Genomic DNA, 27,789 nt, shown 5'->3' on the forward strand with positions numbered 1-27,789 from the left:
TGCCTGAGATTTCACAGGCCATTTCTTAAAGGAACACGCAGGGAATCTATTATTATGGTGGGTTTTAACCCTGCAACAGATTTTTGTTATTTATTTTACATTTCAGGTTTTTCTGCAGATCTTTCATGTTTGTAGAAAGATCTGTCTTGTTTGATCATGGATCCAATCATGGATTTAATTATCCACAGATGAGGAAACTTTAAGAATTAAATATAGTGATGCTGCTGTACAAGAGGTGTGATCATTTAGACTTTTTTCTGGTTTCACATTCATATTGTAACATGCTATTAGTTGCAGGATGACTGATGTTATATCTGATCATGTTCTGGGGATGTGTGCACTTGTTTTCTTCTATCGACATTGTAGTTTATCTTGAAATTATATCATGCTCCATTTGCCAATCCCATAGTACTTTTTTATTTCAAAAGAAGTGTATTGATGCAGTAAAGCAGGGTTTCCCAAACTTGCCCTCCCCCATGGCCCAGTTATTTTTACACTTCTCCTTTGTGGCCCACTAAAATTTGGGGGTGGAGCCAGGAGACTTTGGGGGTGGAGCCAGGAGACAGGAAATGATGTCATTTCCTATGGTGTCACTTCCAGGTCAAGGGCCAAGTGATGTCACTTCCGGGGCACATCGAACCAAAACTCCACCTCTTCCTGTGATGTCACTTCCAGGGCACTCCCCCAAACCTGCCTCTTCATCTGAAATAACTTTGTTTTCAGAAAAATCTCTCTGAAATTCATGCTGAGCCAAAATGGGGGTGGAAAGTGGACAGTCTGCAACTTTTTCATACATTCCGAGGGTCCTCTCTTTCCACTCCCATACCTGCATGCACCTATCTGTGTGTTCTTCTCCAGCTTGCAAGCACTCCTAACGCCCATGTTCAATTGCCTGCACCACCTACACACCCCTTCCTCAACAGCACTGGTCAGTCAGTGTATGCAGTTGGGAGTGCTGTTGCCATTGCCATCAGGAATGTCAGCACTGTGTACCACCCACACTGGGCCCTGGCAGCTGCTCTATCTCAAAATATGCTGACTTAACATATGTTTACAATGCTTATGGTTATAAAAATCAAAAGCATAAGTAATGTGCACTTAACAATGTATGATATATTGAACAATGTTATAAATAGAAAACAGAGTTCAGTCCACCAAGAGAAAATGGGTGCTTTGGAAAACGTCAGTTGACTATACAGCTGTGCACATTTTTAACTAAGAACATCTCCACACACCAGCAGGTGAGAAGCTGATTCTCAGCTAATGGGAGGCTAGAACCTGGCTTCCCTGCTGCACTTAGCCTATTCATGCAGAACAGGTATTAATAGGTCTTGAACAGTTAGATATCTAGTTAATCAATCAATTGCCTGATCTCAACTGATAAAAAGACTGTGAGCTGACTCTGAGGTGTCAGCAGTGTGTACATATATCTCTAAATTGGCGTTTCCATGGGATACCTGCACAGGCCTTCTGAATGTGGGAGATCCCCATCTTCAAGTCGCGTACTTTGGGTGGTGTGGTAGGATCAGTGCTCAGGAAGTTGTTTTGTATGGAAATCAATTGGACTGGGGATTATTTTATTTAAGGCACATTACAGCAGTACAGAATGAATATCTACCCATGTACACTGCCATCAACTGTTCTAAACTGAATTCTGATGCCAGAAAAAAATTAAGTGAAACTAAATGTTTATCCTATCAAACTGATCCAAAGTTGTTTTTCCTTTTCAGTATATGCAAACTTTACGTTGTAAAAGGGGATTTGGAATGGCATAGTATAGCTCAGGGGTGGCCAAACTGTGACTCTTTCACACATATAGTGTGGCTCAACCAGCCAAGAAAATCAGAGTATTCTCCTTCCCAGGGTCTATCCCAGTTCTGTATCTTGCTCCTAGTTGCCACCCCTCCCGCCCTGGAAAGGCAGAAAGCCAGCACCTCACAACTTTTCTGGCAGCTGAAACCAGCGGCTTTTGCATGCCTGCGTGTGTATTTTGGGGAGGGGGTGTCTTCTTTTCCCTTCAGTCAATTAGGACCCTGACTGGGGAGGAAGAAACCATCAACCACCGCAACCCTGGGGGGAGGGGGGGAAACAAACAAGCTGTGAGGATAGCATCCCACAGCCATCCAAGACTTAAAGCAAACAGTGACAAACAAACCCCCCCCCAAAAAAAAACCTTTCTCCCCCTCCCCCACAAAGCCACCATTTCTCAGCAGCATAAGTATGCTAAGACCAGAACAAACCGCAGCAGATTCCCATCCCATGCTATTGTCTGATGAAGTAGGCTTTCAGCATATGAAAACTAACATTATGAATAAAACTTAGTTGGTCTTTAAAGGTACAACTGGATTCCTTGATTCTGCAGCAGCTTTGGTTTGTATCAGATGGAGCTGGAAAGCTCCAGGTGGGGGAGGAGAGGGGAAGAGGGAATCAGGCAGCAGAACCACTTGAGAGAAGTTGAGCATGCACGCCGTGATTTTGCCGCTTTGCAGGGGAGGGGGGAGAAGCGAGGTGCGTGCTGGCAAGCTGGTGCAAGCAGTAAGCTGATTCCTCAAAAAAGGAAATGTTTCCCTCACATCAGCAGCCTTTTGGTAGCCGAGCTGGGACAGATGGCCCTGTTAACACAGAGCGCAAACACCAGCCCTTACCCCCCCCCCCCGGCTCAACTCTCCCACAGTGCAAAAAGGCCAAGCCGGGACAGATAGCCTCATTTGCACGGATGTCTCCTCTTGAGGAGCCCTCTGCTCAATCCCCCCCCTGTCAACCCTCCTGCAGAGTGGGAAGGCCAAACAGGGACAGATGGTCCCGTTTGCACTGAAGGCTCCTCTTGAGGAGCCCTCTGCGCAAACGCTCCCCTTGCTCAACCCTCTCACATATAGCTCCATTTGCAACCCTCTCCACAGATAGCTCCGTGCAAATGCCCCCCCCACTCGACACTCCCGTGGTGTGCAAAGGCTGAGCACGGACAGATCATTCCTACATGCCAGCCCTGGATACCACACTTGCATTGCGGGCTCCTTGCAAGGAGCCTGCACAAACACCAGCCCCAGCCCCATTCAGGTTTCCCGGCTTGCAGGAAGCCTGATTGGGTCGGGGAGAGCTACAACGCTGCTGGGAGCAGGGCTATCTAGGCCTTGTCTTGCGACCCGGTGTTCAACGTTCCGTGGACCGGTACCGGGTCCCGACCCACCAAATGGGAAATGCCGCAGTAAAGCATACGAAGTAAATAAAAAGAACATAAATTATACATGAGATTGAGATGGAATACAGTAAAATTATCAGCAGTCTAATGGTCTAAACAAACTCCAGGATTATGCAGAAATTATTTTTCATGAAAGACATGAAATGTAACAGTCAGTATAATGGCACATTAAAAGTACCCATCCATTTCCCTAACTTACAGATGTATAAATGGCAGCATTTTGCATCATCCCAAGCCCAGGAAAGCCATAAATATAAAGAAGGGAAACAGGAAACTTAGAAAAGTCAAGGTAGAGAGAATTATAGACAAGGAAATTCATGGTAAGTTATGTTGACTGTCAGTATATCATTGGTTGCAGTGTATTCAAAAAATGAAAACAATTTCTCCTCAAAAGAGGTGGTTCTGAGATACTTGAGGTTAATAATTGAGGAGAAATGATCTGCAATCTTTTCCATGATTAATTGGTCCCACATTTTTTCAAACCAGAGGGAGATCAATAGAGCGGCATCAGATTTTCAGAGCTATGCAATAGTGGTTTTTGCTGCTGTTAATAGACTGTTGATCAGATCACGTTTAAGTTTTGTAATTATGGAATCATGCAAAAATTGCAGAAAAATAATTTTGCAGAAAAGTATGTCCTGGGATAAGCTGGACGTGTTCTAGAACTTTGGTCCAGAAAAGAGTTATTCGAGGGCATTGTCACCAACAGTGAGCAAAGGAGCCAACATTATCATAACCTTTCCAAACAGCTTAGAGAAGAGGAAGGGGAAATAAATTCTAGCTTCTTGGGGCTGAGGTACCACCCTGTAAGTAATTTGAAGTTCTGTAATTTCATAGGACTTGAAGTCGATGAAGCCAAGGTTGAGCTCCATATCATGGACCAGTGGTCATCACTGAAAACTCTGTCAGTCTCTACTCCAGGAGTCTTGAAAAGGTAAACGTTTAACTGCATTTTTCAGTACCGATATTTTATAGAGTTGGGATGTGAGGCCTTTAAAGGTGATATCAGAACCCTCAGGCAAATTTTCAAGCTCAGTTGGTGGAGAACCTAATATTGTAGGGAGCTTGAGTTGGGAAGTAACATGACACAACTGAAAATAAAAGAAACAGGGGATTTTCTCCTGTAACTTTTGTTCAAGAAGCTGTTTGGTTAAAAGACCATACTTAAAACAGATGCCTTTTAAACAGGTTATTTTAGTTGTTTTCCATTTGTGATGAGGAATAGGATTGGAGGATGACAGGAACCAGTTCTGCTGTAGAAATGTAGAGTATCTGGATAGTTTTGTCCCATAGTACTTTTCAATGTATTTAAAGATTTTTTTTAAAATAAGAAAATGTCTGACAGCCTTTTAACAACATTACATCTTATATGGCTGTATTTATTGTCTATCCGTGGCAAAATTAAGTGTTTACACATTTATATGGTGGTAAGAGGAAAATAAACTAGAAAAGAACTACACAGAAGTCTACAGAACATTATTTAAATATTACCATAAAATGAGTGCTGAATCACGAACTATATACTTAAAACTACACTTGATTTACTTCATATTCAGAACTACTGGGAGTCAAGCAAGAAAGCTAGGGAGCTTTTAATCTTGACTTAAGCATGCTAAAAATAGCATTATCATCCTTCAGATTAAGCTAAATAATGGCACAACTCATAGTACTAAAAATAAGTGCAAGGATTTGATTCAGTTTTATATACTGTCTGTTTTGGATTTTTCAGTTCTTTGAAAGATTACTGGCCAATGTTTAAGTTAAATTCCTAATGCAAATTGCAAGTTATACTGCAGAAGAGATGAAGTAGTTTATTCCAAGGTGACAGTTTTAAGTAAAATTGCAAGACAAGTGATATGAATTTTAAAAGATGCGCATGCAGAAAAAAAGTGGGAACCTTACCATTATGAGCCAAATGAAAAGAGGAGGACTGATGTTATCAGGATTCTGAAGAGCCTTTCTAAAGTAGTTGGATTTTTAATTTTTTTCTTTCAACAGCAGACAAACAATTTCATGCAGCAGTGTTTGTGAAACTGTTATGCATAGTGCACAATGCAAACTGTTATATACCATGGAAGGTCACTGTTTGAGAATCATATTTCAAGTCCTATCAGAAGCAGAATCCATTGGAATTACAATAATTGTTTATAGTCATTGTTGAAAGCCTACTATAAATCTCCTTACCAATCTTATGGGATGTTGTACGGTTCCCAGCTCACTTACAGTACATTTCTAAGCTTTCAATGAATTTAGAGTGGTGTACCTGTGCCTAGGGATGCACTGTCTGCAACTCAGAAGTCCAATGCAGTATAGTAATTAAAATGTTATACTACCAATGGTCAAATGCCACTCTGCCATGAAGTTAACTCAGTGATCTTGGACCTGTCACTTTTTTACTCAGCCTAACATGCCTCATAGGGTTATTGTGAAGGGGGTCATGCATATCACACTGAACTACTTGCAGAGCAAACAAAAAGAACTGAGACTTTCTCTGAAGTACTACTAAATGAAAAACGCTATTACACAGCTAGGAGAATAAGCAACTCTCATGAGCCTTCCTCAACTCAATAACAGACCACCAAAGAATACCAGGGGTGCTACACAGAAGCAGGCAATGACAAACCACCTCTGAATGAAAATTCTATGGGTCACCTTAACTCAGCTGTGACTTGACAACAGAGGAGGAGGAGACAACAAGGACTAAGCTTACTTCTCAATTTTGAAGGATTATCTCCAGCCCTGGAAAGGGTTGTCGTTCTGTTTGATTATTTTTAAACAACATATATTCCAAGTAAAAAGTAGTATAAGTTAATATGCCTGAGACTCAATTTTCTCCCAGGAAAACTGCGAAATCTGTAGATGTTCTGCCTAGCAAACTCAGTCATAACTAAATACTTAAGGATCATGCAAAATTTTCTTCTCAAGGTAATATTGAGTAGCTGATCTACCATACAGGAAGCAATCCAGAAATATGGAGACCTACTGTTCTCAAACCTTCCATGAGTTGTTACTTATCAAACCACACACATTTATTCCACCACTGTCTGTAATGATCTCTCCTAAGAGTACACTGGAATTCAGCAAAAATTCTGTTCCACACCTTGGTTGCTGCACTTAGTTTGGATAAGACAAACTCTCTTGCAGATCCATATCAGCAGATGTGTGTGTCTTCAAAGTAAAACCTTAAAGAACTGCAGCGGAAAACCTGAAATTTCTTACCTTAAAAAAAATCTTATAAATTTCTTAATGTGTGACATAGTCTCAATACAAATCTGCATATTCATGCATATTCCAACAACTGCTAGTGAAAAGGGGGTATTTCAAGACCGTAACATTATTCCCTAAGGAAGTCTTAAGTGTCTATGTCAGTTTTGTCTAACTAGAACATGCTATGGTCCAATAAGAAACCACTGACTATAGATTAGCAGAATTATGCAATGAAGAATTCCTAAATGACATAACACAGCTTTATGAAGATGTAGTTGTTTCCTATGAGATATTAATCCACAATACAATTATGGAACCATTTAAACTGGCAGAACCAGCGCCAAAATAATTTTATTGCTGCCAGATACATTTAATGCAATTTGAATTATGTATTTAATTTAATTGACTGGTTTTTATGTTTAAAAATTTTAATTGTTAAATTTAATGTTTTATCTATCTATGTTAATTGTTTTAAATGTTGTTAGCCGCCCTGAGCCGCCTAGGCGGGGAGGGCGGGATAGAAATAAAATTTATTATTATTATTATTATTATTATTATGTTTCACTGAAAACACACCTTATAAACTCCAATTGACACTGAAATTCCTGGGCTACAATTACTAACTAAAATGCAAATTTTCATATATGGAAATCCAATTCTTTTCAAAACAAAACTAATTGTATCTATATTTCATAGTCCTTTAAGCCACTGTATATAAAGAATATATTATTTTGGGAGAATACACCATTTTGGCATACAGCTCATATTTTTATAGTAATATTTTAAACACTAAGCCATTTTGATGGTCTCTTGTGGATGAAAAAGCAAGGCTGTTTTCATAAAATAATAAAATAAAATGTGAGTCCTCAGTCTAAAAGCATGTGAGTTAGCTGGGAATTGAAGCATTATAATGTGGCAAGATAAGACATTTTGTCCACTTACTTTTAGAACTGTCAATTGACTGAAAGTATCCTGGACTTATACTGCTATACTGTTATGAGTACTACAGATAATACTTTGAATACGAATGACTAAACAGTGGCTTCTTCTAAAAAACAATCAAGCCCAGTCTTGCAGTTAGCCCCTTGCCAACTTATTAAATGTGTAGCAACTCCTTCCAGGCAAAAAGCTTGCTAGTACACCTCTCAAGATAACCTATGATGCATACGTGTACTGAAAACAATTTTATTTACCTGCAAAGTTTGTACAAATCAAACATTATCTGGAATGTCATCTTAAATGCACTGCCCAAACCAATAAATATGCAGTTTGCCTGCTACAAAGCAATACCAACAATTAATATCCTATTTAATTTGCCATTAACAAATAGTTTAATCACAACTATTACTTTTTCCACTTTTATTCCACTTCTAAGTATGGAATATAGTGGCAACTACTTGTGAAGTAGTGCCACCTAAATGACTAAGACTTCAGAAAAAAGTTATTAACTTGTTTTTATTTCCCACTCCCAATGCACTGCTAATGATTCAGTATTAGCAGCACTAGTGCAAGGGAGCTATATTAACATTACAGAGGAAAGTCTGAAAGTCTCCCTTTCTGCAGCTAATTTATGTGCTCCATTTGAGTAAACCCAGGAGACAAATGACTGTGCTGGCTGATTGACTCCATCACAGGGCCATCGTCCATCAATGCATTGCCTCTTCTATTGAAATCTCAGGAAGAGAAAGTGCTCAGCATTGCAAGCACTTTCAGAATTAAGAGTTCTCCAGTGCAGCTAGGTCAAGTAACAAGGAATAAATAAAAAGCAGGGTCTGAAAGCATACCCCTGGTGGTCATGTGCAGAAGTCACACATACTTAAAGACCAAGAAGCAATTATTACAAAACAGACATCTGGGTTCCACATAATTACAGGTATACAGCTCCACTCTGCAAGAGCAGTAAGCTACCCACCTATACAGCCTTGTGGTATTATTATTGATCCCCTTGAGGTGGGACAGTACTGTGGCTCAATGGTGGAGCATCTGCTAAACATGCACAAGGTCCCAGGTTCAATCCCCTAGACTCTCCAATTAAAAGGATCAGATAGTAGATGATGTGAAAGATCTCTACAATACTGAGCTGCTGCCAGTCAGAGGAAAAAGCACCAACCTCAATAAACCTACCGTCTAACTCAATATAAGGCAGTTTCATGTGCAATTTCATGTTCATCTTTAATAACACAGGTAATCAGCTAATGGCAATTTAGGAATAATTGTGGAAGAGTAGTTGATCCCTTGGCATTTTAAAAAATATGCTCTTTTTCACAACCCAAAAAGCTGACTAAATCCTTCTTCTTGGTGGCAATTGAAAATGGGAATAGACTTTATTCCTTCTTGCTCAAGGTTGGATCCTACAAAGTTCATGGGAATTTTCTCATGAGATACTGGAAGAAACTGATTTACATTACTTGTATATTCAACAGACAACATCTGGCAGCCCTAATTTTGAGGATTGCAAAAATATTCTACATAACTGCAAATTCTATTACTTTCATTTCCAATCTTCACCCCCTCCCACACACCAAACACTGCAGTATAATAAAGTCATATAAATCACTCTAACCGCTACATCATACCAGGTCTGATAGCTCGGGAAATTCTTAAACTCCCTTTCATTTATAAAGGAGGGGGCATTTCTCACTCTCCCTTTCCAGGTTTCCTTTCTTCCCAGTATAGATCCAAAGTTCATCCTCACAACTACCACTCTGAGAGGTACATCATGCTGAGTGGATGTGACTGGCCCACAGTCATAACCAGCAAGTTTCCATGACACTCTAGCCCAGGGGTATCAAACCCATCTGTTCAGAGTGCCAGGTCTAACATAAATGGGACTTTGTGGGGCCAAGTCATTTGCTTCTTAAAATGTAATGTCAGGTAGCAGAGATATAAACTTTAAAAAGGATACAGACAAACACAATTAAACATACTGTTTTTTAACTTAAAATGCAAACATGCTTAAAATTATTGCAATATTTTGTTTAAAATGGAAAGGTGGAGAAATAGTGGGATTTGGCAATACAATTTTGAAAATAAAACATCAAGAAAAAGCACACAGATCATAGCAGAAACTAAAAATATAAAATGATCTCAGCCTGGGAAAACATGAAATGGCTGGACATTGCAAGCTTCTCCCCCACTCCAAGTCGACTCAGATTGGCAATGGTTCTCCAGTGTAATATCCCCCTTTGGCTGTGGGTTCCCAGATTAGAGTACTCATTAGGCACCAGTTCTCAGGTCCATTTAGCAGAGACAAAGCTAGTTCAAAGTATCAACACTTTATATGCAAGGACACAACTCCAGGAGGCATAAGCTTCAACTGGTCACAGGAACAATGGGAAGTGAAACTGAGCTCCACTCCATTGAAACACGTTGCAACACAGACAAAGTTGCAAGGGAAACATGGTACAGAGACCTTAATGGAAAATCCACTCCACATTTTCTTTGCAGCTCTGCTTCCTGCTGCAGCTGGCAAAGACAAGGCAGAAAGAGCAGGGAACTTCATCAGCCTTGGATTTTCAAAGGGTGAGGACAGGAGGGGAAGGGGAAGAAAGAGCCTCAGGAGCAGATTAAAGCCCTGGGTAGGCTGGTTCAGGTCCACGGGCTGGACATATGACATGCCTGTTCTAGCCCATTCTACCACACAGGTACTGATAGATCAATTACTAAACCTCCTGTTTTGTCACCGAGGAGATTTTTTTTCATGCATACACAGAGTCTGTTCTGCCTGCACTTTCCTGTCTTCTCATGAGTAAACCTTTGCTTCCATCGCAAACAGCAGAGGGATGATCTGGAGGTAATCTGTGACAGGATGTTCTGATTACCTTTTAAAACATTTTAAAATCCAATAAAGCAATTTATATAATGGTTAAAATTTATTTCATTCAACTACAATCTCTAAAATCTTAAATACTTGAGAAATTGCAAATATACTTGCTTTTCTTTAAGTGGATACTGATCTAACCATTCAACAGTAGATGTCTATCTGAGGGGTGCAAACGACATTGCCAGAATTACATCAAACTTGAAACAATCTCAGCTACTGGACTGAAGACACTCCTAAGAGTTTGAGCATGGCTCCTAGGATATTTTCCTAATCACATATTACAAACTAAATCATTTTACTTCAGTATACAGAAATTAGATGTAGAGGAAAAACAGGAGGAGTATGGAAAAACAGTCTCACAAGGACTTCACTGACCCGGATCCCATGCCAAATGAGGCTTCTCTTACACCACTATCTAATTCTCTCTCTGTAGATATCACTACCACCATTGAGCCAATTATTAGGGCACATTCCAGCTGAGGGCTGGAGCTCAAGGACCCTCAGCTGTATTGCCATTAACACTTGCTACACAGGGGACCAACATGCCTAGCTGAACACTCTAGGGAAGGAGGGTTAATTCCTGCCCCCTTGCCTTTCTGCACTTAGGATGTGTGGACTAATCAGAGGCTTTAACATGGTCACAGATCAGATCAGCTACACTAAATACGTACAGAAATTTAAGGAAAAAAATTAAAAGTGTGCACAGTATGTAATTCAACAGCCTAGGCAAGGATGCAAAGAAATGTGAATAAAATGTTACAGCCCTAAGAATAGTTAACTTGTACATATCCCTAACAATAGTGAATAAGGATAGGCTGTTTAATTGTCCAAGTTGCAAACATTTAGCAATCTATTTATGTTATGCAGGCTTTCTGGCATCACTGACAAGCTCTTAGCAGCAACATGTACTCATAACCATTCTCTACAGTCAATATCGAATCCAAACATAAGATGCAGAAGACCTTCGGATGGATGACAGAGCTTCCTCAATGTGCTCAGGGGGTTTATTAGTCCCCACCCTGGCCAGCCCTTTATCTTTCCCAGTCTGGATTTGTGTCTGATCTATCCCTTGTCCTCCCAAAGCTCTATTGTGACTCTGATTTGTGTGAGACACTGATTTACCTGCCTAAGCCTTACATTTCTCATTTCTGTGGAACTGAATGAGTCTGTAATTGGAAACTTAGTATTCTTACTCTTCTTCCCCCTCTGCCAGCCAGCAAAAGTTATTTTATAAACTCTGAGCCTGTACAGAGTATGGACCTAATTATCATACTATTAGGCTGCAAACTATGGAACAAATCCTGGGATACAAGACATTTCACCACAGGGAGCAATGTCCCATGGAGAAACTCCATGGGACTGTGCACCAGTGTTCCCTCTAAGCTGGGTTAGTGTGAGCTAGCTCACAGTTTTTTAGCTTCTGGCTCACACATTTTTGTCTTAGCTCAGGAAGGATAGCACCAGAGCAAACTGCTTTATGCAATAGCTCACAGCTTTAATGCCAGTAGCTCATGAAGCAGAATTTTTGCTCACAAGACTCCACAGCTTTGAGGGAGTATTGCTGTGCACTACTAAAATCTTGCACAAATACATTCTGAAAATAGAGTTGCTTGTCTAAGATACATTAAACCACTTGAGAAAAGGCACAAGGTATCATTTATGCAGTTATGGGTCAGCATTCTAAAGGCCTTTACCAGCAGTAAGAGATAAAGTGAGCTATTTTCATTTTTTTTCTAGCAAGCCAGTTTTCCATACCACTGGAAAAAGTGGCTCTCTTTTGACTATAGCCATAGGTCCCAGATGCTGAAATGAATGTATTACAGTAAAATTTGTATAATAAATCTTTTTTCACTATACCCAAATAGAAAAACTGTGATCTACACTTGTCATTCAAACCAGGATTTCAGATAGTGGAGAGATGAAACAAGGATGCACCAGGGCTTGGATTCCAACTAAAACTTTTGTGGGTAGGACAATTCCTATCCATAGAAACAAAACTCTCCCATCCCATACCACAGCCCCAAATGCTCCTAATGGTACACGGGCCTCCAGATGTCTACTGTAGTAGGGAAGAGTTGGCAAAAACCGCACATAGAAACTTCAGGCAGGATCCAGCCCAGTAGGGAAAACCTGGGTGAATAATTAAAGAATGATCAAACTGGCATGGGATCAACCATGGACAAAATCCAATCATAAGGTGGGCTGAAGTGGATGGAGGAGGGCAAGCTTTAGCAGAGGTAGGAAGCAGTTCAGGCAAGGATTCAGTAATGCTTGAACAGCAAAGCATATGAATGCATTAGAAAAGAAACTCCAAAGTTCCTCAATGTACTTATATGCAAACAAGGTCACAGCAAGAGCCAATTACCTGCTTTGGGGCACAGTCGTGCAAGCTATAAATGTAGCTATATCAGAGCCACTTGTTGGATCAAGCCTGTAGCCAGAGTGGAGCACAAGAACCCACAACAGCAAGTTTCCAGGTAAAGCTTTAGTAGTATTAGGTAACAGAAGTAGGTAGAATTAGGTTAATTGCAGACTTATTTGGGCAATCCTTCACATTAAATATTGTTCAGCAATTTATAAAAATAATGCTTAGCCCAAGCACACACTGAGACACTGCCAGATAAACAGGGATTGCTTCAAGATGCAAATATAAGATTTTCCTTGACCATAATTGAATTGTCATTTGAAAATCAGTACAATGACTTTCCAAACAAATACAATGCCAGATTCACTGGACAGAGAGACAGAAAGCCAAGCAAATACACAATTATCTTGTTCCCCCTACTTTATAAACTTCTAAGCAATATGTTGTGGCCTAAAAAGTTTCCAATAGAAAGTGTCAGTGTAGTAATTAGAATGTTGGACTAGGCTGGGGAGATCCCGATTCAAATCCTTGTATATCTCTAAGAATCCTTAATGATTTCAGTCCAGCCACTCTACCACAGGATCATGAAGATAAATGGAGGGAGAGAATTTTACCTTAAAGGAAACGCAGGTTTTAAAAATAATAAGACTAAAAAATAGATTCCAAATTAGGAGAATATGACAAAAGGTCTATGAACAGATCACCTACACTTTTAAAAATAACCATGCAGGGGCAGGCAAACAGCATCTTTGAGAGGCATGACTGAGATCTGATTCAATGATGCAGGGCAAAGGGCTAACACGTCTTTCCCTAACAGAACCTTATCATGGGTCTCCTGCCTTTTTATCTTGTTTGTCCCTAAATTTACCAGCATAAAATTATTAACCATGTAACAAGTTTGAAACTTTTAAAGGAAGCAAACTGAAATACTGCATTTGGTTAAAAATGCTGTGGGGCAATACAAGTAGACTTTTGGATATTTAAGAACACCACCAACTATAAATATTTTGTTTATTCAGAAAATGGGACGAAAATCACAATGGGAAAAATGGGAATCACAATTCAGAAAATGGGACGAAAATACTGTCATATAACAGTAAATGTGACAAGCCCTAAACCTCTCAAGATTTTTTTCTTCAGATGTAAGATACCACATAAGAAAAAACAGATATTTCTTTCTGCATATTATTCAGCAGCAATCATACATGTCAGCAATAAGAACAGGCCAATTTTGGTTATTTGGAATATACCTACTCTTTAAAAGAGGGGTGTCAAATATATGGCCCAGGTCCAGAACCAGTCTTATCCAGCCCACAAAACAACTGGTGCGAGGGAGGGAAAGAGATTGCTTGGAGAGGAATGGGTGGAGCCATTCCTGTGACTTCAGTGCAGTAGAGCAACCTCATTTGCAGCAGTCACTCCAGTAGAAGCCTTAGTAGTAAGTTTGTAGTCACTTTCATGCCAGCTCAGGCTTCCAAGATGAGGTCACATGCTTCTCTGCTTGGCCTACAACTCCAGGGATGCTGTCACAGATGGCTGCAGGGATCAGTATTCGCATATAAGGAGATTCAGATGATCCTCTGCTGTGGTTTGCAGGCAGCCAGCATTGCCACTGTATTCACAGTCCCCCATGCAGCAGCTGTGCTTTGGCCCACCGTGAAGGCATTCCTCAGCAGGTTCTTCTACACATTGGGGGTTTAGTCCTGCCACTGAGCATGCTATATGACCTCAGCTGGGCCTCCCTCTCCCAAGGACCATCTGGCATCCTTGTGTGCATGGTGCCCACTCCCAAATCAGATGATCTGGTGACCTTCAGCCTGGGGTTGCCAACAATCTCTGTCTTGAACCCCCAGCATTGCTCCACCATGGATCACCTGGCAGCCTTGGTTGAAGGCAGCAGCTGCTGCACAGGCATCTCCGGCCTATCAGGCTTTTCTTGGTCTGGGTCCCACCATGCACATGACCTTGGACCTGGTTCACTGCCCTCTTGCTTCTACAGGAAAGGGGGTTAGTTTAACCTGTCTTCTCAGTTCTCTTTCATGGTGGCTTGGGGGAAGGGGGAGCTCACAACACCCAGCTGCTTCACATTTTTACCTTGGGGACCAGGCTCACAGCATTGGTGGCAAGAGCAGGCACAGGATGGGGTCTGCCCTCCTCCAAGCAGTGCAGAAGCATCCACACAGTGCTGCACTGCAGTCTCTCCAGTCCACCCATGTGGGTCTTCCTTTGTACACACCTCCAGTCTATAGGGTCTTGCAATGAGGGCACACCAACTTGGAGCTTACCAGCTTCTGTCCTTTATAAAATTTATATCTCCAGTACCTTGCATTACATTTTATGGCACATATGGCCTGTCCCAACAAAGTCACTATGTCAGATCCATTTCTTGTAAGAAATGAGTTCAATACCTCTGCATTAAAATATGCATTTTAAAAATAATTAACTGTTCAGTGTACTTTGGAGAATATAAACATCTACTGTTTGAACTATTCTGTATCTATTCTGGGGAGGAGAAAATGGTAGCTGCATAAATAACCTGAGTAAATTTCACTGTAAGTCAAAAGCTACTTGTTAGAAAAAAACACACCTTTTGTAACCTACATTCTAGAAAAGAGACCCACTGACCTACAGAACCATCTGAAAGCTCACAAAGTAGGTCACTGGATTTCACTGTGTTTAAGTATTACACTCATGCAGTGCAACACTATGACTAAGTCTAAAGACAAACACACATCACAGAGTACAAAAAAGTACAGGTTACAGAGATCACCACATGCCGTGATCTTACTTTTTTCTAGCCGCACTACATAGCATATAACTATTGTCTCTCAAAAAGAATGGCAGGGTTTCCTTTCTTTTAAAAGACCTATGTAAAGGAATAGTTAGCTAAAGGTTCTCCATAGGTTCATTTTATAGTTTCCTGACTAGTCTATTAGAACTATGAAACTGACAGGTCACTGGAACTATTTATGTCTTGCCTTTTTGCTATGTGTGTAACACCAAGCTCTCTAAGAAGATTGTTAAATGTAGATAAATATTGCATCAAAATGTCATGTTTTACACTATTATCAAAATATAGTTTTTAAAAAAATCAGGAAATAAAAAGAGCTGCAGATAAGCACAAAACATAACTGGACAAAAAAAAAAGATGAAGGAGAGCCATACATGCCCACTAGAACTACAAGTTCTATCATCCGCATGCAACGTCTTTAAAAACTCTCTCACTCATACATCACTCTCTTCTCAGTCAACGTAGACATGGAAAGCAGGACTTCAGAAAAGATCTCAGATCTCAAATATATTCATATCCTTCTGATAACCAGTGTGACACCACTTAGATCTTTTAGCCAACATTCAGTCCATCACTGGTTTTTAGACAACAACAAAAAAAATGCCTCTCGGAAGCTGGCAGGAAACTCCTAGTTATCCACATCATGACACTGTTGTTCATCTCCAGATGGCCTTCCCACCCTGGTTTTATATTAAACAGCCCAGAAGCAAAGACTGATGCAGAACCCCACAAGCCAAAAAGCACAGGTAAAGTAGTAGTTTCATATCATCTCCTTCACAGGCAAACAAAAGAATAACCATAACCACTGCAAAACAACACTCCCCAGCCTCATCCCAAAGGTCTGAAAGCATCAACAGGATCCACTCAGAGGCATTTTCTGTCAAATTCAGAAATTAGTCTAAGGGATCGGGATAATTTTTCTCTGCTAGGAATACCTGGAATTGACCCATCTTACAAAACGAAAAAGAGAAAGTTCACAGGAACAAATCCATACCTTAGTCAAATATTAACTGCACTACACTGCCATTTTTACCTGAGCCAGTTTCCCTCTGGCAAAATAGATAAGAGCATAACACAACATTCATATCCTAAGGCTCTACCAACAGAAAAGCTGTACCATATCAGCCTAGTGAGTGAAAGCCAGAAGAATACCTAGGCTAGTGGTTATCATAACATTCTGGTTTCCCACCAGATAGAGATCCACCCAAGGTAATGGACTTATTGCAAACTTATTAGTTCATCTTCCCACCCAGCACTGAGCATTTGCCCTATCATATACATAAGATCAGACATTAAATGGGGCAATCTGATGAAACTTAGGTTAGCTCACTGAGAATACAAAATACATTTAACATAATTTTAAAACTCACAAACATAAAATTACGCAGAAGATGAGAAAGGAGACAAGCCAGTAAATGTCCAACCCCCTTCTTCGCATACACCTCTATTGTGACTCCTGAAATAATGATACCAAGTGCCCACCACACCCAACTCCACAAGCATTTCACTACAGCACAAACAGGACTATTAAGCCCCCATGAGACAAATTTACGATGACTACAATCCTAAATAATTCATCTTAGCCAGAATCAATTTCAGCTGCTGGTATGGCTAAAATGAGGCCTAGTTCATTCCAATTATGAATAAACAGACATATACAAGAAGTACCAGGGAGTGCGAATTCTAGTCATCACAGAAGAAGACAAACCCAGGAAAACAGCCATATATTGTGCTTTTTCCCATGTCTCTTCCAAATTTCCCACAGTCAGGGCTAATAAACTATCTACAGTGGTATAAGAAACATTTTAAAGTTCTGCTTCAATTTCATACAAAGCCCGGGGATTCAGTGCCTTGAACTGATGAGGGGAGCTGAACTGTCTTCATGCCAGCCATTTACCACCTTAGCATACTAAGGAGGTACAGGAACTGGAAACCTGTCGTCCGTCTTCTGGCCCTACTTTGAACCACTTCAACCGACTTTCTGTGGAAGATGTGGACAGAATCTTGGCTGCAGTGAAGCCAACCACTTGCTCTTTAGATCCATGCCCATTATGCCTTCTAAAAGCAGGTGGTGATGGTATCCTGGGCGCTCTGGCTGATACTGACAATCTGTCCCTGTTATCAGGGGAGTTCCCAGCCAGGCTCAAGGCGGCAGTGGTTCATCTGCTTTTTTAAAAGCCATATTTGGACCCAATGGTCCCAGCCAATTAGCCAATTATCGCCCAGTTTAGAATCTTCCACTTCTGGGTAAGGCAATTGAGAAAGTGGTGGCAGATCAGTTCCAAGCTTTCCTGGAGGATACATCTGCCCTTGACCCATTCCAATCTGGCTTCCGCCCTGGTCATGGGACGGAGACTATTCTGGTCGCTCTCACAGATGACCATAGAAGGCATCTGGATCAAGGCAGGTTAGCGCTGCTGCTACTTTTAGACCTATCAGCAGCATTTGACACGGTCGATTATGATCTAATGACCCATCGCTTTGCTGACATTGGAGTTTAAGAGGTTGCCTTACAGTGGTTCTCCTCCTTTCTCCATGGTTGGGGACAAAGGGTGGCGCTTGGCGAGCAGACCTCCCTGCGACACCCTCTTGAATGTGGTGTGCCTCAGGGAGCTATTCTCTCGCCCAAGATGTTTAACACTTATATGCGCCCCCTTGCCCAGATTACTCGAGGTTATTGGCTGGGTGGTCACCAGTATACAGATGACATCCAGCTCTATCTGTTGATCGACGGCCATTCAGACACCGCCCCAGATCATCTGACCAGAGCCTTAGAAGCTATGGCTGGATGGTTGCAGTTAAATCAGTTGAACCTTAATCCAGCTAAGACAGAGGTCCTGTACTTGAGTCATGGGGGGTTAGAGTCAGGCATCTGACTCCCAACCCTGGATGGTGCACCTCTTGTGCCAGTCCAGAAGGTGAAGAGCTTGGAAGTGATACTGGATGCCTCACTTTCCATGGAGGCCCAGATCACAGCAGCTGTTTGATTTGCCTTTTACTATCTTTGGCAGATTAGACAATTAGCACCCCACCTGTCCTCCCAGGACTTAGCTAGTGATCCATCAACAGTCACTTCCAGGTTAGACTACTGTAACTCGCTCTTCGCAGACTTGCCCTTGAAGCTGACCCGGAAACTCCAGTTGGTGCAAAATGCAGCAGCACAGCTGGTAACTGCATTGCCTTTATGGGCAAGGATCCGTCCAGTGCTGCACCAACTGCACTGGCTACCAATAGAGTACTGGATCTGCTTCAAGGTTTTGGTCTTAACATTTAAAGCCTTACGTGGCCTGGGACCGACATACCTGCGAGACTGCCTCTCCTCATATGCGCCCCAGAGATTGCTGCATTCCACTTCACAGCATCTTCTGACTGTCCCTGTACCAAACAATGTTTAACTTGCCTCAGCCAGGGCCTTTTCAGACTTGGCCCTGGCCTGGTGGAATCAGCTCCCTGTGGAGATCTGGGCCCTACATGATTTGATGCCATTTCATAGAGCCTGCAAGATGGAGCTATTCCGCTGAGCCTTTGGTTGGGGCAGTGGACATCCTTATTTCCATCTGCTTGGCCTCTCTTACCGGTCATGATGCTATATTATCTTATCTTAATCTATTATTCTATCTCTGGACCTACTGCTGTACTGATATATAGAATGCACCCAATGGAAACCACCGTCTGTGACATATATGCTACTTGTTTTATTGTATTTTATGGTTTTAGCTTGTAGTTTTAATTATTTTAACTTCTGCTGTTATCCACCCTGAGTCTGCTCGCGGGAAAGCGAGGAATACAAATTAACATAAATAAATATCCTCCTTCAAACAGTTATATCCCGGCTGAATGCTAAACTGAGGAGATGGACTGCAAAGTGTTAAGCCAAAGGCAGGGGAGGACTATACATATGTGTACACACGCACACACACAATAGATATGCTTTGAGCAAAATCAAGTTCCCTACCTCTCCCTTTATATGAAAACTGTGCAGACCCAAGTTCAAACACCTAGTTTTCAAGGGGGGGGGGGGAATTCAGAGATAATATGATCACAAATTCCACTTTTCTTAGAGTACTCAGAGTAATCTGAAACTAATTATAAGCACAAGGATCTGATTTAGTTTCATATCACTGGTGTCAAGGAAAGCACCACAAGATTCACTTATGAGATATTAAATGCCAAAGAGAAAAGCAGTAGAAAAATACAGAAACATGTGTGAAGCACAAAAACGGACCAAACTCTTCTAAAACTAGTAACTTGCAATACTTGTTAGCAACAATGGAAATGTGACCAGAGCAAATTTAATTTTGTCTTGCCAACACACGGACAGCAGCAAAAGTTTTAGTAACTAAATTTTTCAGAACTTATGCTTCAACTACACTCTAATAACAAATAGAAGGCCCAACCTTTTCTGTAGGATGCAAATTGCTGTTCTAATAGAGAGACTGATTATATGTAGCACAGATTTGATGTTGATTTTTGACTTACACTTTTCAGTATTAAAATTAAAAAGTGGAAAAATCTCAGGTGCCTTGAACTTTTTAACTGGAGCACATCAGAAAAAGTATGCAAGGCTGTCTCTTTAAAGACTGATGGCAGTTCTAAAAAATTTCAATTATTTTTATGGCATGGCAAGCGTTATATTTTCTGTACTATAAAGGTGAAAGTCTAAAGTAACAAGCAACACCCTATATCTCCACAGCTGCACAGTTCCCTTCTTTCTAGCCATTCCTAGACCAATGTTTCTCTGAATTTTTTGTGTTTTTCTTTTCCCTCTCTCTTTCTCTGATCTCTGAAGCCACAAGAATGGCATACTAAGGGTGGGACAGGTGATTGCAATCTACATGACAGGAGTTTGGGGAAGATATCTGGATGTTGTATTAATATTTTAGTGGGTCTCTGCTATTTCACTGTATATTCTTAATGTGTTTTGTTATGTGCTGTCAAGCTGTTTCCAACTTACAGCAACCCTACAAATTAATTAGCCTCAAAACATCCTATTGTTAACAGCCTTCCCCAGCTTGTTCTTAGTACATAATTTTAAAAACCCTAAATAACAACAGGGCTACATCTGGATTCACGTGCACAGAGTTGTTATACTAATTTCTTAAGAGTCTGAATCTGCACATGTTTAAATTTTAAGTGGATAAGTTGTGAGCAGTAACCTTTACTCAGGTAAACCTTTTATGTTGTATATTCCTTTGCCACATTATAGTTACGGATCACTGTTTTGTACAAAACTAAGTTAGAATACTGAAAGAACAATTCTAAAGTGAGCAAACTACAATGAGACTTTGACATGCATCAGAGTAACAAAGTTTGATTAACTCCTGCCTTGTTTTATTTATTTAAAACACTTATTAGCTGACTTTCCACATTTCAGAACTCAAGGTGGCTTACAATATAGATAAAATAACACAAAAAAAAATAGAATTTAAAACCACAATTTAAGACTGCTACCAAATGAATCAAACACAGTCCTATATAAAACTGTCCTCAACCACCTCCTAATGATCAAAAGTGAGGGGGGCAGGTGTTCCATAATTTAGTTCACAAACCACAGAAAACCCACTACAAAGTACTCAAGGCTTATTTTAAATCCCTGGCAAGTCCCCACTGGATGAATGTAAGCAATGGGATGGCAGGTACCACAGCCCTACCAATAATTTTCCATTAATGATGCAGAGTCAGAAATACGACAGAATACAACACATGAGGAGAATTCTTTCATTACACAATTCACTCTGAGGAGTATTTGAATGTCCTGCAAACTAGAGCTGGAGCTAATAGTGTTTCTTTTTTAAGCCAAGAAGTTATGTTACCCTCTTTATGCACACCCCTCGCCTTCCATGTTCCATGTAGACAATAGCTGATAGATCTGGGAAGTTTCTACTGTCAGGCACTCCACTTCCTGCCTGAAACTTCAGAAACATTGGCCAAAAGTTGCTAGCTTGCTTCTGATGTTCTAGAAGACTAAACTATAGATTTGAGTCTGAACTATGGGTTTTAGTCTACCATTATCAAAACAAGTTTTGTTTTAACAGAAACCATTGAACTGACTATGTCATCACACAAATATTCTGGGTAATAGCCAGCTGTAAACCATAGCATTCCTGTACAGTAAACATCTATGAAAAACTGATGGTCCCCTTGGTACTGAACATTATATCATATACAGTAACTTTCAAGCTCAAACCACAAACAAAAACTCAACCTAAGAACATCACATCAGTTCCTGTGCTTTCAGTCATTTACAAATTATGCACAGCTTCCATTTCAGTTTATAAATGGTAAAATGTATCTTCATGGTAAAATGTCATTAACATAATTTAAACTAAAATATGTACAATTCTGCATTAAAGATTTCAGAAAGGGATAATAAGCAAACAACTACTGCTTTAACTGCGCACAGAATATAAATGATAATTTCATTTTGAAAGTATATCTTATGTGCATATAGTAAAAGCATACCCTGCTCTGGAGAGGGCTATATACTCTTGGAGGTAACTGTAGGACTAGAAGTTCACTTGGTATGTTTATTTCAGCCGTTTGATGTAAGCATAACAAAAAACTTCATTATTTTCTTGGTCTAACAATCGTTTGCAAAATTATGCTCATGTCTAAATTAGTTTATTAGTATACAAAGATACACATTTTCTAAGAATTTCTATATTTTATCTTTATGCATTTCTATATTTTATCTTTTGCCTTCATTTTATAGAACTGATATAAACACTAGGGAAAAGAGACAAGAAAAGGCAGCTTTAGCAAGTAAAGACTCCAAGAAAGTTAGGTAACATGCCAGGGTAGACAACTTCTGCATTCCCAGGGGAGGCCCTATTCTCCTGATACTACTACACAGGCTGGAAGGATATCCTGCCTCACAAACTGAGCCCCTCAAGAGTAGGATGGCTCCACAATAAAGCTAGCACAGTAAAGGCTCCCTAGCTATGGAGGATGTGTGTTCTGACAGAGCACTATACACACATACACTTACATATTATGCACCAAAACCCACCAACTGAATGTGAAGCTAATTTATTACAGCCTTTCCACAGGCATAAAAAAGGGTAGGGACATTTACCACACTCAAATTAAAATTCAGTAGGACCCACATGGGTCATATAAAAATTGAATTGGGACCAGATCAAGCCCATGAGCTGCCAAGTTGTCCATCTCTGTTGTGTATCATCTATATAACTGCTGATCCTGCAAGTGCACTCTAAGAAATTAAGCAATCATAATCCCTAAAGAAATCAACAGGGTTGTATCGAAGACCAAAGACCTACAGGTGAATTAACTGTCAGTACTTCACGCTAAAGGAACACAATTGGTCTTCACACCAATTTATGTGTTTTGTACTACATCTCCAGTTAAGTTTGGTCAGAGTCCTTCAGAATAGCATAACTGGTACAAATACTTGTGACAACATAGTAGTCACTTTCCAGAGTGCTGCCACGTGACACTTAATTGGTAGACTCATGCCACAGAAAGCCCCTATGATCCAGAAGGATTTTCCTGACCAAAAGGTAAGCACATTTTAGAGCTCTTTCTTAGCGCTCTTGTGTTGCTTAAAATACTGAAGAGATGGCAGGTCCTCAAATGCTGCCAGTCACTCAATACAAAACAGAACTACCAGTAACTGACATTCCACAAGGTCTCCATATAAACAGGACAAGTTTATCATGCAAAAAAACCCCCCACCCACAAAAGTCACACTATTTCATCAACATCAAAAACACATCAGAAATTTGAGACAATTAGAACATTTCAAAGTACTCACACACAAAGACGTTTGAACCAGACAGTAGGGAAAATACAGCATAAGCAACCAATTCATACTTAAGGACAACTTGTTAACTTAACAACTTGAAAAGCTATATCTAAGTTACTCATGACAATGTCAACATTTTGTTGAGAATTTCCATCGCATTTCCATATACACGTTAATTTGAAAGAGAGGACATCAACTTATCAGAAATCTTAACTTTTTCTACAAAGCTCTCTCATTTCAAACAAACAAGACATTTGCAGAGCAATGAGAACATAGGATTTTTGAAGGTGTTTCTATAAATGTCTCCAGCCTATAGGGCAAACAGCATCCCCACCCCCACTTGGGAAAAAATTCTGTATCAAATGGCATAGAAAATACTCCACTCCCAATCAAAATGATCTAAGACAACCGGCAATCTTTTACAGACATGCTGCTTGACGCATGCCATTACTATATTTCTTCAAAACATTTGATGTTAGCATGTACAAAGATCATAACACAAACACAGGCTTAAGCATTCAAAGGGAGATATTTCTTCATATGAGAAAGTCTTGCTTCAGCAACCATAGTAAATCAACAAGTCAGCATCATTAGAATGAAGGAAGGGAGGAGAGAACACAAATATTCATATTTAAATATGCCAGTGTACCTTGTGGAGGTGCCTTTCCTGACATCACATATGCTGCATTTAAAGGCTTCAGCACTGTTCCTAAAGGTGCAGACACTACAATCCCAAAAGCCTTCATCGGCTGCAGGTTTTGCTTGCCTTTTTGGCCTTGAGAAGTATTTGGGCGGCGGGGGAGAGAAGAAAGAAAAACACAAGGTTAGGAACCAGATCATGAAGCAAGCCTATTTTGTGCTGCTCCCCGCTCTGATTTTGCCTGCTTCTTTTTTCTGCGCCTTACCTAAAAAGTAATCACATTCCAGGATGCGGTTGCATAGAGGAGGAAAGGCAAAACATACACAAAGCTAAATACTCATTTCAGCCCTTTGCCACCCCCCCCCCAATAAAAATCCATCCTACCTTGTTCCCAATATCCCCACCACCATGCCCCCCAGTAAAAGCGAGAAGAGGGAAAACATTTCCTCTCAATCTTCAATCCCAAGACAATCGATTTCCACACAAAAACAACGACGAATACCACCCACTGAATCTGGAAGGGCAGTGAAAAGCAGGTTGGTGGAAGACATCTGAGAGGGCTCATTACCCTCCCTCTTTGGAGGGGGGGGGGTTGATTGTACTTTAAAGGATTGTAGGCGTGTCCCTCCATGCGCCCCCTCCGTCTGTCTGTCTGTCTCCTTTACCTTGTTAAATCTCCCTTTGTCTGGAAGAAGTCAGAGTGAGGAGACGAGGAGTATGTATGCGTGCGTGTGAGAGGAAAAAGAGCGAGAGAGTGAGGAGCCGCCATAGCTGCTCCAACACCAGATTAGCCCTGGCACCAAGAGAGAGAAACACACACAAACACTTCGCCCTCCTCCTCTTTGCCTTTACACACTCCCTCCATCTTAAGAACCACTCTGGGCACAAAATAGAGCAACGCACCCCCACCCCCTTCTACTACAGCCCAGCCACACAAGGCGCCCCAGTTTTTCTACCCCGCTAATCCTCCACCCCCCCCCGCCGGGGTTTCTCCTCCTCCTCCCAGCACAATTGAAAACAAGGAGTTTCCTGTACCTGGCTGAGAGGCAAGCAGACAAATGAGCTCTCCTCCGTCCCCACTTCCTCCATCTTAAAAGCCCCCTCCTCTAACCACCACTGCTATAGCCCCTACCCCCTGGGCCTACTCGCTCCATTCTGCGCCTCCCCAGAGCATAAAAGCGTGGTGGGAGGGAAGGCTCTGCCTGGCACACACGCTCCTTTCTGTTCCCCTATGCACGCTCCCTCCATCTTAGGAAAGAGCTCCGCTCTCCTCCACCGCCGACTTCCCCTTCCTTCTCGCTCGGCTTTTTTTTTTCTTCTTCTTTTCCGTCAGCCACTTTACCTGGTTGGGCTCTTCTTGTCGCCCATGGTCATGGATCGGTGGAAGGGGCGCCCCCTTGCCTTGCGCACCACCAAGAGCGAAGGGGGCTACGGGGCTGACTCCTCAGACCAGCAGGCTCCGGCTGCTCCTCAGCCGCCGCCGCCGCCGCTGCCAGGCTCTCCCGCTCCAGACTAGGCAGCGCAGGGAGCGCAGCCCCGCTCCTCTTCCCCTCCCAGCTAGGCAGCACGGCTACAGCGGGCGGAGCTCGCGGCCCTCCCCGGCCAATCCGGGCAGCCGGGCCTTGGGCTCCGCTGGGGCGAAGGAAGGGGGACGTGCACCCCCACCGCACACTCACACACACCGCCCCGCGGGTCGGGGGAGGAGGAAGCACGGGGTCCCTCGGCGAGCAGGGCGCTCTGGGGAGGCTGCTTCCTCGGGCGCCGCCGCGCAAGAGGAGAGCCAGCAAAAGCGTGTCGTCGTCGTCGTCGTCGTTGGGCGGTGCCTGGCCACCCACAAGGCCAGCATGTGACCCCGCCTTGGTAGAGTCGCCCACCGCTGCTCGCGTCGAGCGTGAAACGTGTGTCCCTTGCTGCCTCCCTCAGACGGTCACCCACAGATAAACGTAGGGAGCAGGCAGGCAGCTTTCGCGCCCGGCCCTCTTGCCCAATGGACGCTGAAGCGGAAGGAGGGCACGGTGTGCTGCCTAAGTTCAGCCACTCGCGTCCAGGGGAGAGCCTGCATCAAACTGTCACCGTTGAAGCCCTCCCACCCCCTCGCGACCCACACAGCGAGTAACTGCACATGCTCCCTCCCAGCCTCCCTCCCGCTCACTCTTCAGCGGGTGGTGGGACCAGAGTACACAGCTACGTCATCTTAACTGAAGTGGAGAATGGACCCACCCACATGATGATTCTGCTCTCTACTACTCTCGCCTCCCCTTCACACTTCTCCAGGCCACCGTCTGTACGCATACAGTCTGTGAACACAAAGTGCCCATTTCAGTCACTACGATCTTGGTGTGCCCAGTTCACATACCAGGAGAGCGCACACCGCACACAATTCTCTCAATATCTATTAGCCCAGCTTTGGTGCACAGGGTTGGAAACCCAGATTATTGAGGTATGCTTTCACAAATAATGAAGCGGGAAGGCCCCGGGCTAGCCTGATCTGGTCGAATCTCAGAAGGTAAGCAGGATTGGTCCTGGTCAGTATTTGGATGGGATACCACCAAAGTAGTCCAGGGTTACTGTGCAGAGGCAGGCAATGCCAAACCACCTCTGAATGTTTCTTGCCTTGAAAAGCCTACAGGGTCTCCATAAATTGGCTGTGACTTGACGGCACTTTACACACCTGGTTCACAAAATGGCACACACATATGTTGAGAGGATTTTATGTAGGATACTCTCTGGGTACATAAAGAGTAGAAGCCCCAACTGGAAAAGGCTATGACTTCTTATATGTGCACACTGAGGAGTCATTTTTGTGTTACAGTCAACATGTGCAGTTTAATGCATGATTTAAACCTCATATCCAAGTACTGGTTGTAAAATGACAGCACTGTAATGTGTACACAAGGCTTCTGATTACCAACTATGAGAACAAGCGCATGCTGTTCTGCATTAGTCAGCTGCCTTCTCATGCTGTGAGAAATATAGACCCTCACACATCACCCACAAAGAAGGAGGCACACACATCCAGCCACTCATCAGGGCAGTGTAGGCACCTTCTGTCAATCACCACAGAAACGAAGCTGTGTCTCTCATCACAGACAGAAAGAGGGGAGTGTGCCACCCATCAAGCCACATCTTCAAGGTTACTTTATGTGGATCAGTTACCCTTTAAACATCTTGTCACACAGGCAGAGTAGGTTAAAGATCAGTGAAAGGCTTTTCACCCTTTCGGAGCAAATGCACATAACTGACCAACTTGCAGGCTTGTTCTGTGTGCAATAGCAGTTTGCCAGTGGACATCTCCTGACCATATTTACATGCAGGTGTGAACTGTTTTCACAAAGGTGGAATGCAAAGTGGACTCTAATTTGGATTAGCAATGGTGAATATCAAAGCAGGCAGTAGTCACTTAGCCTACAATATTATGGCCATGATCACATGGGACAAGTCACACATGCCAAGTAAATAATTGATCCATCCAGTGTGTATCACCTGTTGGGTGAGGAATGTGCCACCATTATTAAAAAAAATACATCTCACATTTCTTCTGTGTTAGAGCTCAAAACAATTGAGATGAAATGTCCAGGATAGACACCTCCCCCAATCCATACACTGATAATCTCATTAGCTACATTACAATATCATGTGCTACCCCTAGACCCTATACAGAAACAACTAAAACCCTTATGCAGAAAGTTATCATACATATAAAGTGACATTTATGCTTCTATAAACAAAGTTGGGTTGCCAGTTTCCCAGTTTCAGATGGTAGCCATGTTGGTCTGCAGTAGAACTGTTAAATTCAAGTCCAGTAGCAGCTTGGAGATCAACAAGATTTTCAGAGTATAAGTGTTTAAGAGTCAACACTTCATGAATTTCAGAGTTTTACTCTGCAGTCTCCAGACTATGAAGGTCAGTTCCCCTGGAGAAAGTGGCTGAGTAGGAGGGTGGAGTCTGTGGCATTATACCTGCTAAGGTCCTTCCCCTTCCCATACCACCCCCTCCATC

General features: G+C 42.0%; 1 protein-coding gene across 4 annotated transcripts in view; it reads right to left on the bottom strand.

Annotated features, from left to right (window-relative positions):
• Window positions 1-25,610, bottom strand: part of RYBP (RING1 and YY1 binding protein) — an 82,556-nt gene extending 56,946 nt beyond the window's left edge. The window contains exons 1-2 of one of the 4 annotated variants that reach the window (XM_060239553.1): window positions 25,133-25,610; window positions 23,800-23,925 (exon numbers count right to left, since the gene is read on the bottom strand). In XM_060239553.1, the coding sequence (XP_060095536.1) occupies window positions 23,800-23,925; window positions 25,133-25,164 (158 nt within the window). In that variant the 5' untranslated portion in view covers window positions 25,165-25,610. Of the gene's footprint in view, window positions 1-23,799; window positions 23,926-24,174; window positions 24,347-24,455; window positions 24,649-25,132 lie in introns of those variants that run through there. The other 3 variants (XM_060239551.1, XM_060239554.1, XM_060239552.1) reach the window with 3 other exon arrangements.
• Between the last annotated feature and the right edge of the window lie 2,179 nt (window positions 25,611-27,789).

Source organism: Heteronotia binoei, chromosome 5 (genome assembly GCF_032191835.1).
Source record: "Heteronotia binoei isolate CCM8104 ecotype False Entrance Well chromosome 5, APGP_CSIRO_Hbin_v1, whole genome shotgun sequence".
Taxonomy (NCBI): Eukaryota; Metazoa; Chordata; class Lepidosauria; order Squamata; family Gekkonidae; genus Heteronotia; species Heteronotia binoei.